The sequence below is a fragment of the Varroa jacobsoni genome, unplaced genomic scaffold (genome assembly GCF_002532875.2).
Source record: "Varroa jacobsoni isolate VJ856 unplaced genomic scaffold, vjacob_1.0 scaffold_971, whole genome shotgun sequence".
Lineage (NCBI taxonomy): Eukaryota > Metazoa > Arthropoda > Arachnida > Mesostigmata > Varroidae > Varroa > Varroa jacobsoni.
The window spans coordinates 36899-50657 of record NW_019213873.1 but is presented as its reverse complement, the minus strand read 5'-3'; the positions used below and the strand labels follow the sequence as shown (position 1 = coordinate 50657).

The 13759-nt window shown below is 37.3% G+C and overlaps 1 protein-coding gene across 5 annotated transcripts; it reads right to left on the bottom strand.

Annotated features, from left to right (window-relative positions):
* Positions 1-398: 398 nt before the first annotated feature.
* On the bottom strand, positions 399-13405 carry LOC111265416 (replication factor C subunit 1). 5 transcript variants are annotated; one of them, XM_086970489.1, is made up of 24 exons: positions 13171-13405; positions 12307-12480; positions 10276-10417; positions 9767-9927; positions 9522-9635; positions 8857-9033; positions 8378-8524; positions 7868-8090; positions 7539-7666; positions 6958-7062; positions 6665-6754; positions 6203-6394; positions 5805-5999; positions 5197-5322; positions 4801-4901; positions 4301-4406; positions 4014-4149; positions 3491-3623; positions 2930-3020; positions 2543-2650; positions 1997-2116; positions 1587-1715; positions 1044-1166; positions 399-844 (listed from the first exon to the last, which is right to left on the bottom strand). In XM_086970489.1, exons 2-24 carry the CDS (start codon positions 12445-12447, stop codon positions 635-637), a joined length of 3198 nt encoding a protein of 1065 aa, XP_086826615.1. In that variant the 5' UTR covers positions 12448-12480; positions 13171-13405; the 3' UTR covers positions 399-634. The 5 variants fall into 5 exon arrangements, with proteins under 5 accessions (XP_086826615.1, XP_086826618.1, XP_086826617.1 ...); XM_086970492.1 differs by having other exon boundaries at positions 3491-3620; XM_086970491.1 differs by lacking the exon at positions 13171-13405 and adding an exon at positions 13065-13133.
* Positions 13406-13759: the final 354 nt, after the last annotated feature.

The following is a 13759-nucleotide window of genomic DNA, read 5'->3' as shown; positions in this document are numbered from 1 at the left end:
ATGATTTAAACATGATTAAAACGGGTGCTTTAGACCTGCAGCTATAGTTATACATAACTTATTGAGCATTGTTGCAAAAACATGATAACGTATCGCATTGACTTAAGTTGTCGGCACTGGAAACAACGGTAAGCCGGTACCTAAGTTTAGGCGCTCTAGCCAATTCCATGGGCGGAATATTATTAGGCTTCTTAAAATCTACAGGTGCTCTAAAATTGCAGGCGCTATAGTATACATCCATGCAATCCCAACTGCAGCTGCATGTGTAATCTACCAGTGACGGTGAATAAACTGGTAAATCTTCAACAATACACTAACATCTTGCAACACTTAAAGTAATTTCTATTTTTATAGTCACAAAAGACGTTGAATAATCTAATAATAATAAAAATAATGGCTAAATAGAACATGAGCTGTTTGTTGGTTCTATTATATTTACAGGAGTACGAAGTATCTCTACAAAATAGTATTAGTAAAAGATCGTTCACTCTTCTAGGGCCACATTCATTGCTGCGTCAATATGAACTAATTAGTATTGCCTATACTGCGCACAGACAATGCTAAAAAATATACAGTGTTCGTTTCTTAAGTACATCAATCGTTATCGTTGCTTTTTCGAATTCATATTTCCAATTCACATAAAATCCATCGCCGCTATGGCATCCTCGTCTGCAAACTCGTCTTCTTCTTCAATGCCTTCAGTTGCTTCGGTGTCTTCCTTAACGGCTTTGGTTCCTTTCTTCGGCTCTTTTTTGACTTTTTTTCCACCAGCTTTGATCATATCATCAGTGGCATAAGGTAGCATCAGCTCCTTGTTCAGCGTGCGAGTTAGCTTTGCCTTCACCTGTGGGCGGTAAATTAGGAGAATCGAACATATTTAATTATGCCAACATAATAAGTTAGCTTGCCACAAATGACTTCGATCAACATATTTATCCTTTAAAGTTGTGTTAGCCTAGAGTTTCTTAGAAGCTCTTATAGTCCATACACCATCGTGACTGTAGCGACACAATCGCTGTTCCTGGTATCTACGGTAAACAAACCTTCGATGAGACTCCTTGAAGAGGATCACGATCACGGTCGGTAGCAGCGCCCCATGTTGTTAATTCGCTTATGGCGTCCATGTCAGCACGCTGAAGACTATACGCGGACATAACTGCCATCACCTGCACATATGACGGGCAAATAAACATTTGTAAAACGAAAATATTGATAATAGTGGAATGACATAGCTCTTGGAAATGCTTGTGATAATTAATCGTATGTTTCATCCAGATATCTCAGTACGAATCAAGTTATTTGCAAATCAAGGACTTCATGTTCAGCTTCAATAGTAGTTCTTTGTACACACCTGCTGCATGTCAAAGAAACATTTTTTATACGTCTAATTTGCTGTATGTAATTTTTATGCAAATTTGGGCAATTCATATGCTAAACAACGATAATAAGCTTCATTGTAGTGATAACCAGTTACCTAAGGCAAAGCTTAACGGCATCGTGAGCGTAAAACTTAACAGGTTTATTTTAAATAACATTATATTAGGAAATAATTTTAAGCTACATTTTAGGGATACTTGGCTTCCCACCTTATCAACTCCAGCTTCCCCTTCCCGAATGAGTGGCTCTATAAGCTTTCGAGTAATAACAGGCAAGTAAGTCGCAGCCGTTTCGAATATGTCAGCACTTATACGGCACGACATGTGGGTGTGGAGTGCCTGAAAGTTATCGCACGGATTTCTTTCTATTAATTCTATTTAACTTAGTTTTCTCATAATGTTATAGATCGATAATATAGACTAATAATGGTTTACCACATGGTTTACCACAGCTCTGTGACAACAAAAATGTGGTAACTGTTCCAAATATAGCAATAATAATAATGAATTAGTAGCTAGCGCGTTGGTTAAATGCATAAGCCATTTACACACTTGTGCATATAAAGCCTATATTTCCAAAACTATTCTGAAGAAAATTCTAGGTTGACGCAGGATAGTACCTGTGCTTGTCTTCGATGCTTCGCAGAGCTAGAGTATTGGCCGAACCACCTAGGGAAGTTTATCATCGATCGTAAGTTGCCGCGCACCTCATCGGATGGTATTACTGCTGAGAATAACGCCTATAACACAAACATGATATTTACACTGATTTTGACTGTTAGTACAAAAGCTTTGATTTCGGACGCATTATAAAGGGAAAAAACAACGGGTTCAGAACTCTATCCATATAGGCAGCATTTTGTATTACTATTCTCGAAAAAAAAGCATTTCAATGGCTGATGCTAATAAGTTTTTGCCTGATACAGAAAAGCTTTGTTGCTAAAAATACATAATTGACGTGCCTGCATTACGATGGACGAATGAGTGCCAACTAATACTTAGATAATTGCATTGTTATTATTATGTAGTATTATTATTATTATCATCAGACTGAAAGAAGATAAAAAAATATGTTTAATTGTAACATAGCTCTATGTTCGTAGATGAGCTTGTTAAGAATAGCTTCGACAACACTAGCTAATTATTTAGTTATAAATATTACTTACCTGGGTAGGCAAAAGAGCCCATGCATTATTGCTACGAATCACCTTCTCAACAGTGTCACCATAACAAATTGATTCAGATGCGCGCGCTAGTCTCCAAAGATGTTCTATCTGCAAGTTTGCGTAAGTCAAACAATAATGGCATTCAATACAATCACTATTTGCAATTTTAGGATACGTCGTTAATGCACGTATCTTTGGGAGTGCATCCTTTTTTGCTCTAATGTCTAATTAACGCCTTTTTTTCTTTTCCTTGCTGGTCAAGTTCAATCATCTGATAAATACTGCCATTGCACAAACACGTATTAAAGTTAGTTTATATACTACATGTAATAGACTTATTCATAATATATCGATAATGTTATTCATAAGCGTAATCAGTAACGATACCTTAGATACTTTCGGCTCTGGCGTAACTTGCACATAGTTTTCTTGAATAAAAAGCGGAATTGCATTGTAATCGTTGAAGAACAACGATTGCCTAAAATTAAAAGTGATCAGGAAGAAGTAGGCAAATACACATTAAATATTGTTTTAAATGAGAAAATTTTATTATATAGTTATTATGTAGTATATGTTCGAAACTTCCGAATATAGAACATGACGTGCAGATAGCTGATATATTGTCATATGAATCAAGCATGAACTAGTGTGTTCTTAAATAATCAATGTATTGGTAGGCGAAAGTATGCATGAAAGAATCAAAGTCTGATTAGGCATGGGTTAATAATTAGATTATATTAAAAGTACTTCGTGCAAGTCTTAAATGTCAAGATCCCTTTGATATCCTTGAAAATCTGTCACCCTTTTTTGGCGAGATTCGCAGCAAAGAAATTCCGAAAATTGGCTAATAAATGTAATTTTCAAGTTAAAAAAACATTTGCAATTCAGTATGTATCAAAACTATGGTTTTCCTTGTTCAGCTTTACAACCATTCAAATTCCTGATTACCTTTCATTCAAGGACATCTTTCCACCACCTTCGGATGTGACGAGAAGCTTTTTGATGGCATCAAATGGACCCAGGCGAACGTCCTTAATCGGCATCACACCTTTTGCTCCATCGGGCTTATCGGACGAACCTACTATAGTTACAGGTAGATATTATAAATTTACTATTTTCCTGAGGTCACTACTGATTCATTTATGCCATAGTAACGTTCAAGATTCGTCCATGGTAAATGGTCACAAATGAGACTATACGAACTAATTCCAGTGATAATATTGATTCTAATTCTAGAACAATAGCCTAGGTATCGTTTGGGTAGTAGTTGGAATCTCTGCTTGATCGACCTGTGCCGATACCACGTCAGAGAATGGGTTATCGCTTTGTATTCCAGAAAGTCAAGCTACTGCAAGCGGTGCAGTCAAGGGCAGCACACATTTCGATGGAAGTAAATAGCAGACTCTCAATTCCGTTCTATTTCATCTAATTCTAACAATTAATTCCAACAGAACACTAAATTGTCTCAAACCTGCTGTGGGTTTTGCGTCAGTATTGGCCTTTTGCAACGCGCAGTACAGGTTAAGATTATGAATACATTGCCGGATGTCCTGGTTGGAGGCAATAACAATTTCCTCGAGTATTTTGGGAGAAACTTTATATCCTTCCTACAAATATTACAGTGAACAATGTGCAAAACATATTGTTTATCACAAACTGAATCTTGGATGTTAACGGAATCAAACACGCGGATCGTCCATAATTAAGAAAGGAAATTCCATATACCGGTAGTAAACCATGCCCTGCACAAAAACCTACCTTGAAGCAAATACTCATCAAGGCCGCCTGAATCTGTTTCGGTTGAGGTTTGTAGAAACGGAGATCAAAGCAGTAGTGGACTAATGAACGCATTTTTGGATGAGATCTGTAAAGCCGGTAAAAATATGAGTAATTTATTATGAGTAAGCAAAATCTGAGAAAGTCAGGTATATAAAAAAAGTATTAATGCGGTTTGAACAAGTGTGAAACACGGTACAAAAATATACGAAAACTTCTCTATTTAATAGTCGTTGATATCCAACATATAATAGACACCCCAATTTGAGGGAAATTTATTCCCACTCAAGCACTTCTTGTGTACTTTTCGGTTTGCAAGTTATGCAAGTAAGAGTTCCGCAAATCATATCCGTGCCATACTGTGCGCCAGATAACTATAAAAAGAATTTGTTCAAAAACTGCACACAAGCGTGAAACAGCTTCTTAAACTAAAACAAAAATGGTTAATTAGTTAGTAAGATTTATATATTTTGTTAACTAACCTGTCATTGCAAATGCAGATGATTGGCACTTTGGTGGTTTTTATCAAATGTATAAGTTCGGCCACGCCGCCGCGATCTTCGTTGCCAGCCATTCCATCAACCTGATCGATTATAATTTTACAAAATACTTATAAATACTTGTATTATTCTGCGTTTTGGGGGGCACATGCTATTGTATCTTAGATTCATGTTCACTATGCAAACTTTATAAAACACCGATGTACTCGACAAATCGATTTAAATAAAGCATCTTAGTATATCCGTTTTCAGCAGGGGGGGGGGATTTCACTCATATTGTAATTAGCAGAGCTAATAATTTGTTATAAAACATATGTTTCAGAAGAACATCTATTCGATAATCGTGGTTGTGATTCTAAATTCGAGTTAGCTACTAACCTCATCCATCACCAACACATGCCTTTTGTTGGTTCCTTCTGCCAGTGTATGATTTCTCAAAAAAGTCGTCACTTTTTCACTAAGTGAGCGTTTGCTTCGTGTATCCGAAGCATTCAATTCAATGACCTAAAAAAAAGCAAAACCCTGCTTGACTTTAATGTGACGAAATACTGTATGGACAAATTCATACATCGATAATACATATCGTTTTTCAGTACCGTGTCGCTAATTAATGTCTGACTTGAGAAAAAAACTCACTATACACCAATAACACTAATATTGTTACGTTAAAAAAAACAATGTAACAACAGCTAACAATAAACATTGTCACAAATTTTAAATACATCTACTTTTTAGCCTTTCATGCTAGATAAATATATTTGGTCACGGAAGGCTACTATACTACTGTCACTAATGGCTACTTTCTGGGTAGAAGATGCCCTGACACAAATTATTGTGAATCAACTTTCTGATTAACGGCCTATTCCTCACAACAAGGACCCGATCGGTACTGCTATGACAACCACATAAATTCCCTTAGTGCCCTATAGGCAGTGAAAAACTGAGGCTTGATGTCTAGCTCTTCCGTAATGAGAAAAGGAACTTGCATCGAGGTGAAGTTCTTTGGCAACGAGGTGTGCTGTTGTAGTTTTTCCCACTCCAGGTGGACCCGAGAGCAGAGCAGCTTTCATTCCCGAACCGTCCATTGTACCTCTATTAAATTTGCCAGCGAAAACAGGTTTTTCATTCGCAGACCACTTGGTTAGCCACTGACGAAGCTTCGCAACATTACTTTTATCGCCCTGAAAATACATCCGGTAAATGACTGGCCTGCACTATTCAATTTAGCAAACTTTCATTAAACGCTGAAACGAAATATTTGTTCTAATAATATATCTGTATAGGAAAAGCTGGTACCAAATAATGCCTTTAAGGATGCTAAACCGGTCAGTCTCATCTGTTTAATGACAAGCATACAGCGAAGAAAGCCGCCTTTATCTCTCACCTGTTGTCCAATAATGTGCTTCGTGTCTACCGGCATGTATTTATCAACCCACATAAGACCAGAAGCTTGTCTATTTGTATCCGACAAGCTGTGATCGACTACTTCATCCTCCTTTGCCATTATGGCATTTTTATCGTTTTTCTTTGACGCCTCTCCAAAGGTTTCTACTTTAGAAAATTTGACTTTAGAACCCTGTAGGGAAGAGACCAAACCACAACGTGTAGGGTATTAATCTGAATGAATTACATACCTAACCTACAAATACAATTACCGTCGAAATATCGATGTTAGTGGTAGGTCGCACTAATTGATATAACATACAGTTTGTGAAGAGCATTCTAACACCAACTGAACTCTTGTTTTACGTCTGTTTCTCGGTAATACTTGATACGGAGAAAATTAATACCACTTAAAGAATTCAGATAAGCTAATGACAATATATGTTATCTTAACCTTACTAACCATTGAATCACCTATTTTGGCTTTATTGCTAGGCGTTTGTTGCTCAGTATCCTCAGGATCTCGCATTAGGTCTTCAACTGGATCTGCAATCTGTTGCATAAACAATATCTTCTGTTGAATCATAATAAAGTGAAAAGCTTATTTAAAGATACTCCGTCGGATGAATTTTTGTCATAGTAAAGCGTCAACCAAAGTACATATTGTATATGGTATAGTCTACGATTATTCATCTACCATTTATAATTACCATACGTAAGCGCATGCAGAAAAATCAACTCGGTGGGTGTAGTAACCTTTTTCGCCGCAAAAGCCTTTACTTTATCGGTTTTTGATTCAACTAAATCAAACCAGCCCAGCTCGTCTACAACCTGCGCTCCCACAGCTTCAGCTTTGGAAATCTACAATGAAATAAGTCAGTTTATTTAAGTATGCTTAGTCTATGCCACAGTATTATATCACTAGTAACGTGCCCTTTAGCACTGGCAAACGATGTCTGTGAGTGAAACAACGTATTGCTTTTAATTATGTAGCTCTCACTCCTTAGAAGGGCTCTCATATAAACCGCTGATTAAACCGTTAGATTACAGAAGGAACATTGCTACCGGCACATACCGACCTTATGGACACCGGTGCAGTTTAGCCATTAACAATTGTCAGTCTAGGTACCTTTTCTCGATTTAATCGAATCTTCTGAGAGCTGTAAGGTAACTAAATTTTCCTGTTTCATGTCTTTCCGCCAACCAAGATTTCCATGCTATTGTTCCATCTATATTCCATATTGTTCTAACCGATAACAACAATAGCACATGTATAGAAGACGAATAGTTTTTGAATACATTTTAAATCTATGTATATTAGAAAAATCCACATATACCTTAGCGGGTCCTGCGTCTCTTCCAGCGATGAGATGTGTTGTCTTTCCCGATACGTTACCGGTGATCCGTCCCCCGCAGCGCTCGACTACTTCTTTAATTTCGTCTTTTTCTACATAGTCCATTACGCCTGATTACATTACAATTACAATCCATATTAATCTTACGTCATCTTACACATAAGCCAACACTCCAATTATTATTATGTTGTTACTGAAATAGGTGTGTTACCTAGTACTAGTTAACCACTGAATTTAAGGCAGGAAGTAGCCTTAAACAAGGTATAATAATAATGATGGATTAAAGGATGATAAATGTGGTGTGGGTATACCTGTCATAACAACAACGAAGCCTTTCAGACAGTTCGGCGAACCCGGTGGATGGGCTCGCTCCCCAAGATGTCTAGGCGGTTCCCGGTTAAGGTACGCCATGTAGTTACTTCCTTGTGATCGGCGGGCCTCCTTTAGCATAGGCGTAACTTTCGGGCTCCGCACTGTCGTTGAAGCATCGTCATCGACCTCCATAGCCTCTTCATCATCTTCTTGTTTCCGATTCTACAGGAGAAAGAGAAACAATGAGAGAAAACCTCAAGAATTTCTTTTAACTATAAGATTTGATAACAATAATAACCATCGATCTAGTTCTACATTTTCATGGTTTCATTGCTCTATAAATATGATATTTTTTGTTAGCTAAATATTTTAATGAAAAAACCTTAATATGCGGTAGTTTATGTTGACATCCGAATAGCCGTGATTTAGAAGCAGACCAAGTTTACTTTTCTTAGTAGTCAAAAGTGAATCTGAATAGCCACAAAGGAGATATGGAGGTCATCAATTACCATTTTTGTTTTAATCGTTCTCCTTGCTGTTTGTTTAATTTCGGATTCTTTAAAGGTGCTATTACTCCTGTCACGTCCAGCAGTTTCTTCTGTTTTACGCCGTTCCTTTGGTACTCGGGGCTTTGATTCGGCTTCTTCTGATGATACCTGGAACCATGTCCAGGCAAACTGTGCTTAGCGCCAAATACAAAATCTGTGAGAATTTTGTAGAGATGCAGAAAAATGGAGAGTAGTAACGGAAGAAGAAGAGTTGAATAAATGAGTCAATATATGTTTATGGTTTATATAAAGCAATAACGCTTAAGGCTCTCATATTAGATTATGTATAATAAATAAATAATCATGTAATAAATCATACAATCATGATAAGGACAACATAGGGCAGTCATGAAATAAAGTCGTCAGGTTTACTTCTAGCCTAAGGTCGACTGCAAGAAGGTTCGAAAATTGCTCCTGTCTTCTAGGTATGATGGACTTACCTCATCGTTATCATGCAGACGTTTTCTTTTTGTGCTTTGCTCTTTCGAATATGTCTCGACTCGTCTCTTTTCGGTCGTCACGCCTTTTTTACGGTTCTCAGAGACGTCACTGCTGTCACTGTGGTTCAAGCTCTTTTCTGACTTTCCGTTTCTCTCCCTAGGTGACCTGTTACTCTCCTGAATATTAGTGATATATAGGTAACAAAATTGCGAACATTTTTAATTTCCTTCGGGCTCCACCTTCGTTAAGGGGTGCTCGAAGCTCTTGTACACCGGCAGAAATCCAAACTCATCAATGTTTATATTGATATCGCTGAACCCTGTTAATATTTATCTCTGGCTTTTTTACAATGGATACCGCAACGCTGGCTGTTAAATGGCTGTATGAATGACCTGGATTCCTGCCATTTTGACGGACAGAGCTCAGTTCTGCACATCAACAAAAGTGGGAAGTAATTTTGGTACACCTTACTTAAAGAATTTTAATTTTTGATGAGGTGGCAAACCTAAAAAAATTCACCTTTTGTGCAGCCCAAATTGTATACACTAAAATCTGACGATTATTAATGACTTTACACATCATTAGCCGAGTCTGTGAACTGGCCTGATGAAGAGTTTAATAATATATATAATAAATTTATATATGAAACAGATTTTCAACCTACCCTTAACTTTCCAGGGTAAGATAGTTTAATTGGCAACTCTTTAGGTTGATGTCCTTCTTTAAGGCCAGTCCTATTCGAGAAGTAATCTGCTGGAGAAACAGCTTCCTTGCGAGGCTTCAGAACGAAATCTAGTATTAACAATACTTTAAATTGTACTTAGGTATATCTTGACTTGGAAATTTAAAAACCCGCGACCAGTGCTTTACCAAGTGACTAATAATTAAGCTTGCTATGGCTTAACTAACCTTTTTTGTTGGGGTCGCAGAAAGAGAGTCTTGGCTCGTACTCATAGTAACCTCATTGTCTGATTCTGAACTGTCGCTGATATCATGAACGACTTGAGCACGTGATGTACCGTTCTTCCCTAAGCGCTTAGCACGTCTATTTCCACCTTCTTCATATTTTGCTAAAATTAATGCAATGCATTATGTTATCATCATTATGTTAAATTACTGATTATTTAATGTAGCCTTCAATATCAATATTGGTTCTTTCTTTCTTTTTTATTTGTTTTCTTATAATAAGTTTTCTTTAAAAAATATATATATTAACACAGTTAAGAAAATTGCGGAAAATACTGTTGCTCTTGTTGCTTTGATGTACGTTTACCACTTCAGTTTCGATCAAACGCTCCATAATATATATTAGTCATAAATTATTGTTGCATTCGTGTGTATTATTATTTGATAGTAACAAGTGAACCTAGAAGAAATCGTGTCATCACCGTACGTCTCTTGTCACATTGCCTACTCACCTGTTTCTTCATTGGATAAATCTTTGGATTCTCGAAGACTCTGTTTAGAAGTTGGCGAGGATTTAGTGACAGACTTTCCAGTTGTTATTGTTGTTGTTGTCAACTTCCTGTATTTTTCAGAAGATCCAGGCTTGATGGGTGTCTATAATCAAAAATAATTTAAAATTTAGTACCTAGCGGATCAAACGCTCGGACGAATAAAATTATCGTTTGAACTCTTTGTGGGTGTGATGAGGTTCCAGCAGAGTTAGAAAATTTGACAGCATGTTATCGCCATATGTACGAACACAAATTGATCTTCCAAAAACAGCAATGAATCGCGATGGCAATCTATTACTGATCAGGGTACCAGGTAAACATTATGATGTAATAAAAAAGAACAGCAAGGGACATAGTACAGAAAACAATTATAATGTTTTTTTCTTATCGTACGTTTGCCTTTACTTCTAAGCTTTACTACTTGACGTAGCTAGAGATATTGGTAGTAACTTCGATTTTGATGCTGTTCCTCAAACTCTTCTTTTTCCCCTGCCTGGTTATGCCCGCGGTTTCTGGCGTCAATTCAACTCAAACTCAATAGCTAAGCACGAAAAAACGGTATCAAAAAGTACACTGTGCTGCTTAAAATGAGTTCTACTTCGTTCAAAGAGTCCTTCTTATTTCAGCTGAAAGTGTTCAGCGCCAAGCTTTGGTTCGGGTCTTAGCAAAACACTTTTCGTTTTGCTGTTTCTACCGGTTAGTTCCGATACGAAACTCTTCTGGAGTCTTTTTGTTCGGTTGGTTCAGTACAAACTAAATAACTCAAATTTTAATGGAAATTGAATTTGAGAAACTAAACCTGAAATGAAAAAAAAATGCACCACTATTCAATAGTTTACGAAAATAGACTTCCGTTAAATCTGTATCAAGAAGATTTTATTTCGTTCTCGTATCCCCTTTGACTTGAAGTGTTTGCCACCACCGCTTCGAGATCTGGCACTAGCTTTTTGTCTCATAGTTTGCACCACTTTAGATCTGCCACCATTTCCTGATGGGGATCCTTCTGTTCCCAGCTACGTAAACTCAATGTTATTAACATAACTACTAGTTTATAAAGCAAGGTATGATTTCACACAGTGTATCATAGCTTAATTATTGTACGGCACTTATCGCTCTATGATTTGTTCACGCTTAGGGTGTTGTGCTGCTGCAGTGGCAAGAAAGAAATAACAGTTGATCAAATTTAGCAGCGAACGGGAATGGGAAATTTATTTTAGCGGGGAGATGGAAATGAGAAAGAACAGCTATGAGTACACTCAGAGCAGCTTTCACTGGTCCACTCTTATACGGATTTAGCCCGGGTGCGCGTCTCCGCCGTTTGTATTTTTTTTTTTACCTGTACATAAATACGGATCGTCACGTTACACATTCAAGTATAAGCAGAGGCCGGAGATGCAGATATACATAGACGCGTAAAGGATTGTAACTATCCTTTCATGGATCATGGGATCACATTTCAAGCTTTCGACCTCTACAATTTTGGTATATATTAGCTGCGAAACCTTTATAAGGCGGATAAACCTGTAGCAAAAGGATTCATAGTATGCATTCAAGAAAAATTGACAAGCTCTGTCAACAAAGATGATTAATATGAATGGTTTCATTATGTTTTAGCGCTGCCTATTTTTTTTATTGTAGATTAGCCATAATAATGTGTCTAGTTTTAATTTTGATTCTTGATTTATCTGCTTGTTTGCGAACCTTACTTCTGCTCTGCGCGTTCTTTGCAACTGCACACACGAGAAGTTAGTGCAAGTTAGTATTTAGTTTCGAAATTATATATGGTGCTATATATGAGAAACGTAATTTTGCGACCCATGCTTAATACCTCTGTACATCTTCAAAATCGAATGACAAGTTCCAGATTTTTCTGTTTCCATTTAATTCGTATTTAATAGACCGGAATCGAAATCAGAACGAACGCAAACTTATTAATGCTATGCTACAAAAAGCGTTGCGTAGATGGGGCGCTCAGCTTGCAATCGTTCATACCTTTTTTTCTGTGTTTATCGAGGCGCCCTTCGTATTTTTATCCGTATATTCATTACTGTCGTGGTCTTTTCTAGCTGCTTTGCCGCCACTGAGAACTTTTTTTGAACTTCCGGTCGCACCAAAAAACTTTCTGATATCCATAGTTCTTCCAGACTTCGCGGTGAGCTTGCCGTCCTGAGGATTTTTAGGCACGATATGTTTAATAAGGTAGAATCTTTCACAAACATTATACTACACTCCGATAAGGTAAGACTCATTTAGATCCATAAAATTTTATGAATCAATAGTAGCTTAAAGTACGTACAATTTGCAACATTTAGTTAGACTTAAAAATTTTCCGATAATAAAAATCAAATAAGAGGGCTACAAGTGCGGTACTTGTATGGCCCTTGAAGAGTTCGAAAAATTAACGAGATATACGGTACCATCAGTTAGAAGAGAACTGTTCGAAAGCAATTATTCTCGAACCCGTTACATAACTGTTAAAAGCGGTAATTAGATTATCTTTATATGTATATGCTTATAAATCGCAGTAACTGATCTATGTGGATCATTAAGAAACAAAACAGTCCAAGAATCGATTATCGAGTCGGTTAGAGTACAAGTTACTTTAAGTTAGCGGCGATTTTCAAACGTTCACTTTCTCTAGTGGCAGGGAAAAACCCGACCCGAGCTGGCTTTTTTGGGAATGTTCGAAAGTAGTCCTACCGTCTCTAACACCTGAATATCTGGAAGCCAGTGAAAGTATTGGCCCGTACTTTGCTAGTCGAAACCTGCCTATTAATTAGGAACCCTTTCCAATAGTTCACAGTCTTTCGGATTGATTAATAGGCGGCTTGCAATTATAATGGCAAGTGCACCTACACTTGCCGCAACTTTCCGAATAGTGTAGATTGTAGGCGCGATTCGAAGCCAGGCAATACGAGTACTGACAGAGGAATCCTCCCCAAAAACTTTCACATGAATACAATAATGTTATTATAGGCAGTGTTCATTCACGAGGCAGTTTACACGAATTTCACTACAGCGTATCGTTGAAAACTCGGACTGCAAATTCTAATCATGGAGCGGGTAACTCTTTGATTGGGGAACAATTTTCATCTGCGACAGGAAGATCTTTAAGCTGCAAAAACAACGGGCTGTCGTTGTCTGTAGTTATCGAAAAGAGCCTTGAGGACACTTCATTAAACGCGATAGAATACAAACTAGCTTTGGATTATTACCTGTAGTTGTCTCGAATTTATTCGTTATAAGTAAACGGATGGCACAATATTGAAGTAAGGGATTTAACAACCTTTTACCTCGGCAATAAGGTTTTATCTTAAAACAGGACAAAACACTGATAATTCCAATTACGCGTGTACTACTCAGAAGCTGTTGCATCGAAAGTTATGATACCTATTTAATCTGAAGTGTACTGGAATAACCAAAGCCTTCATGCGAAGCCAATGTT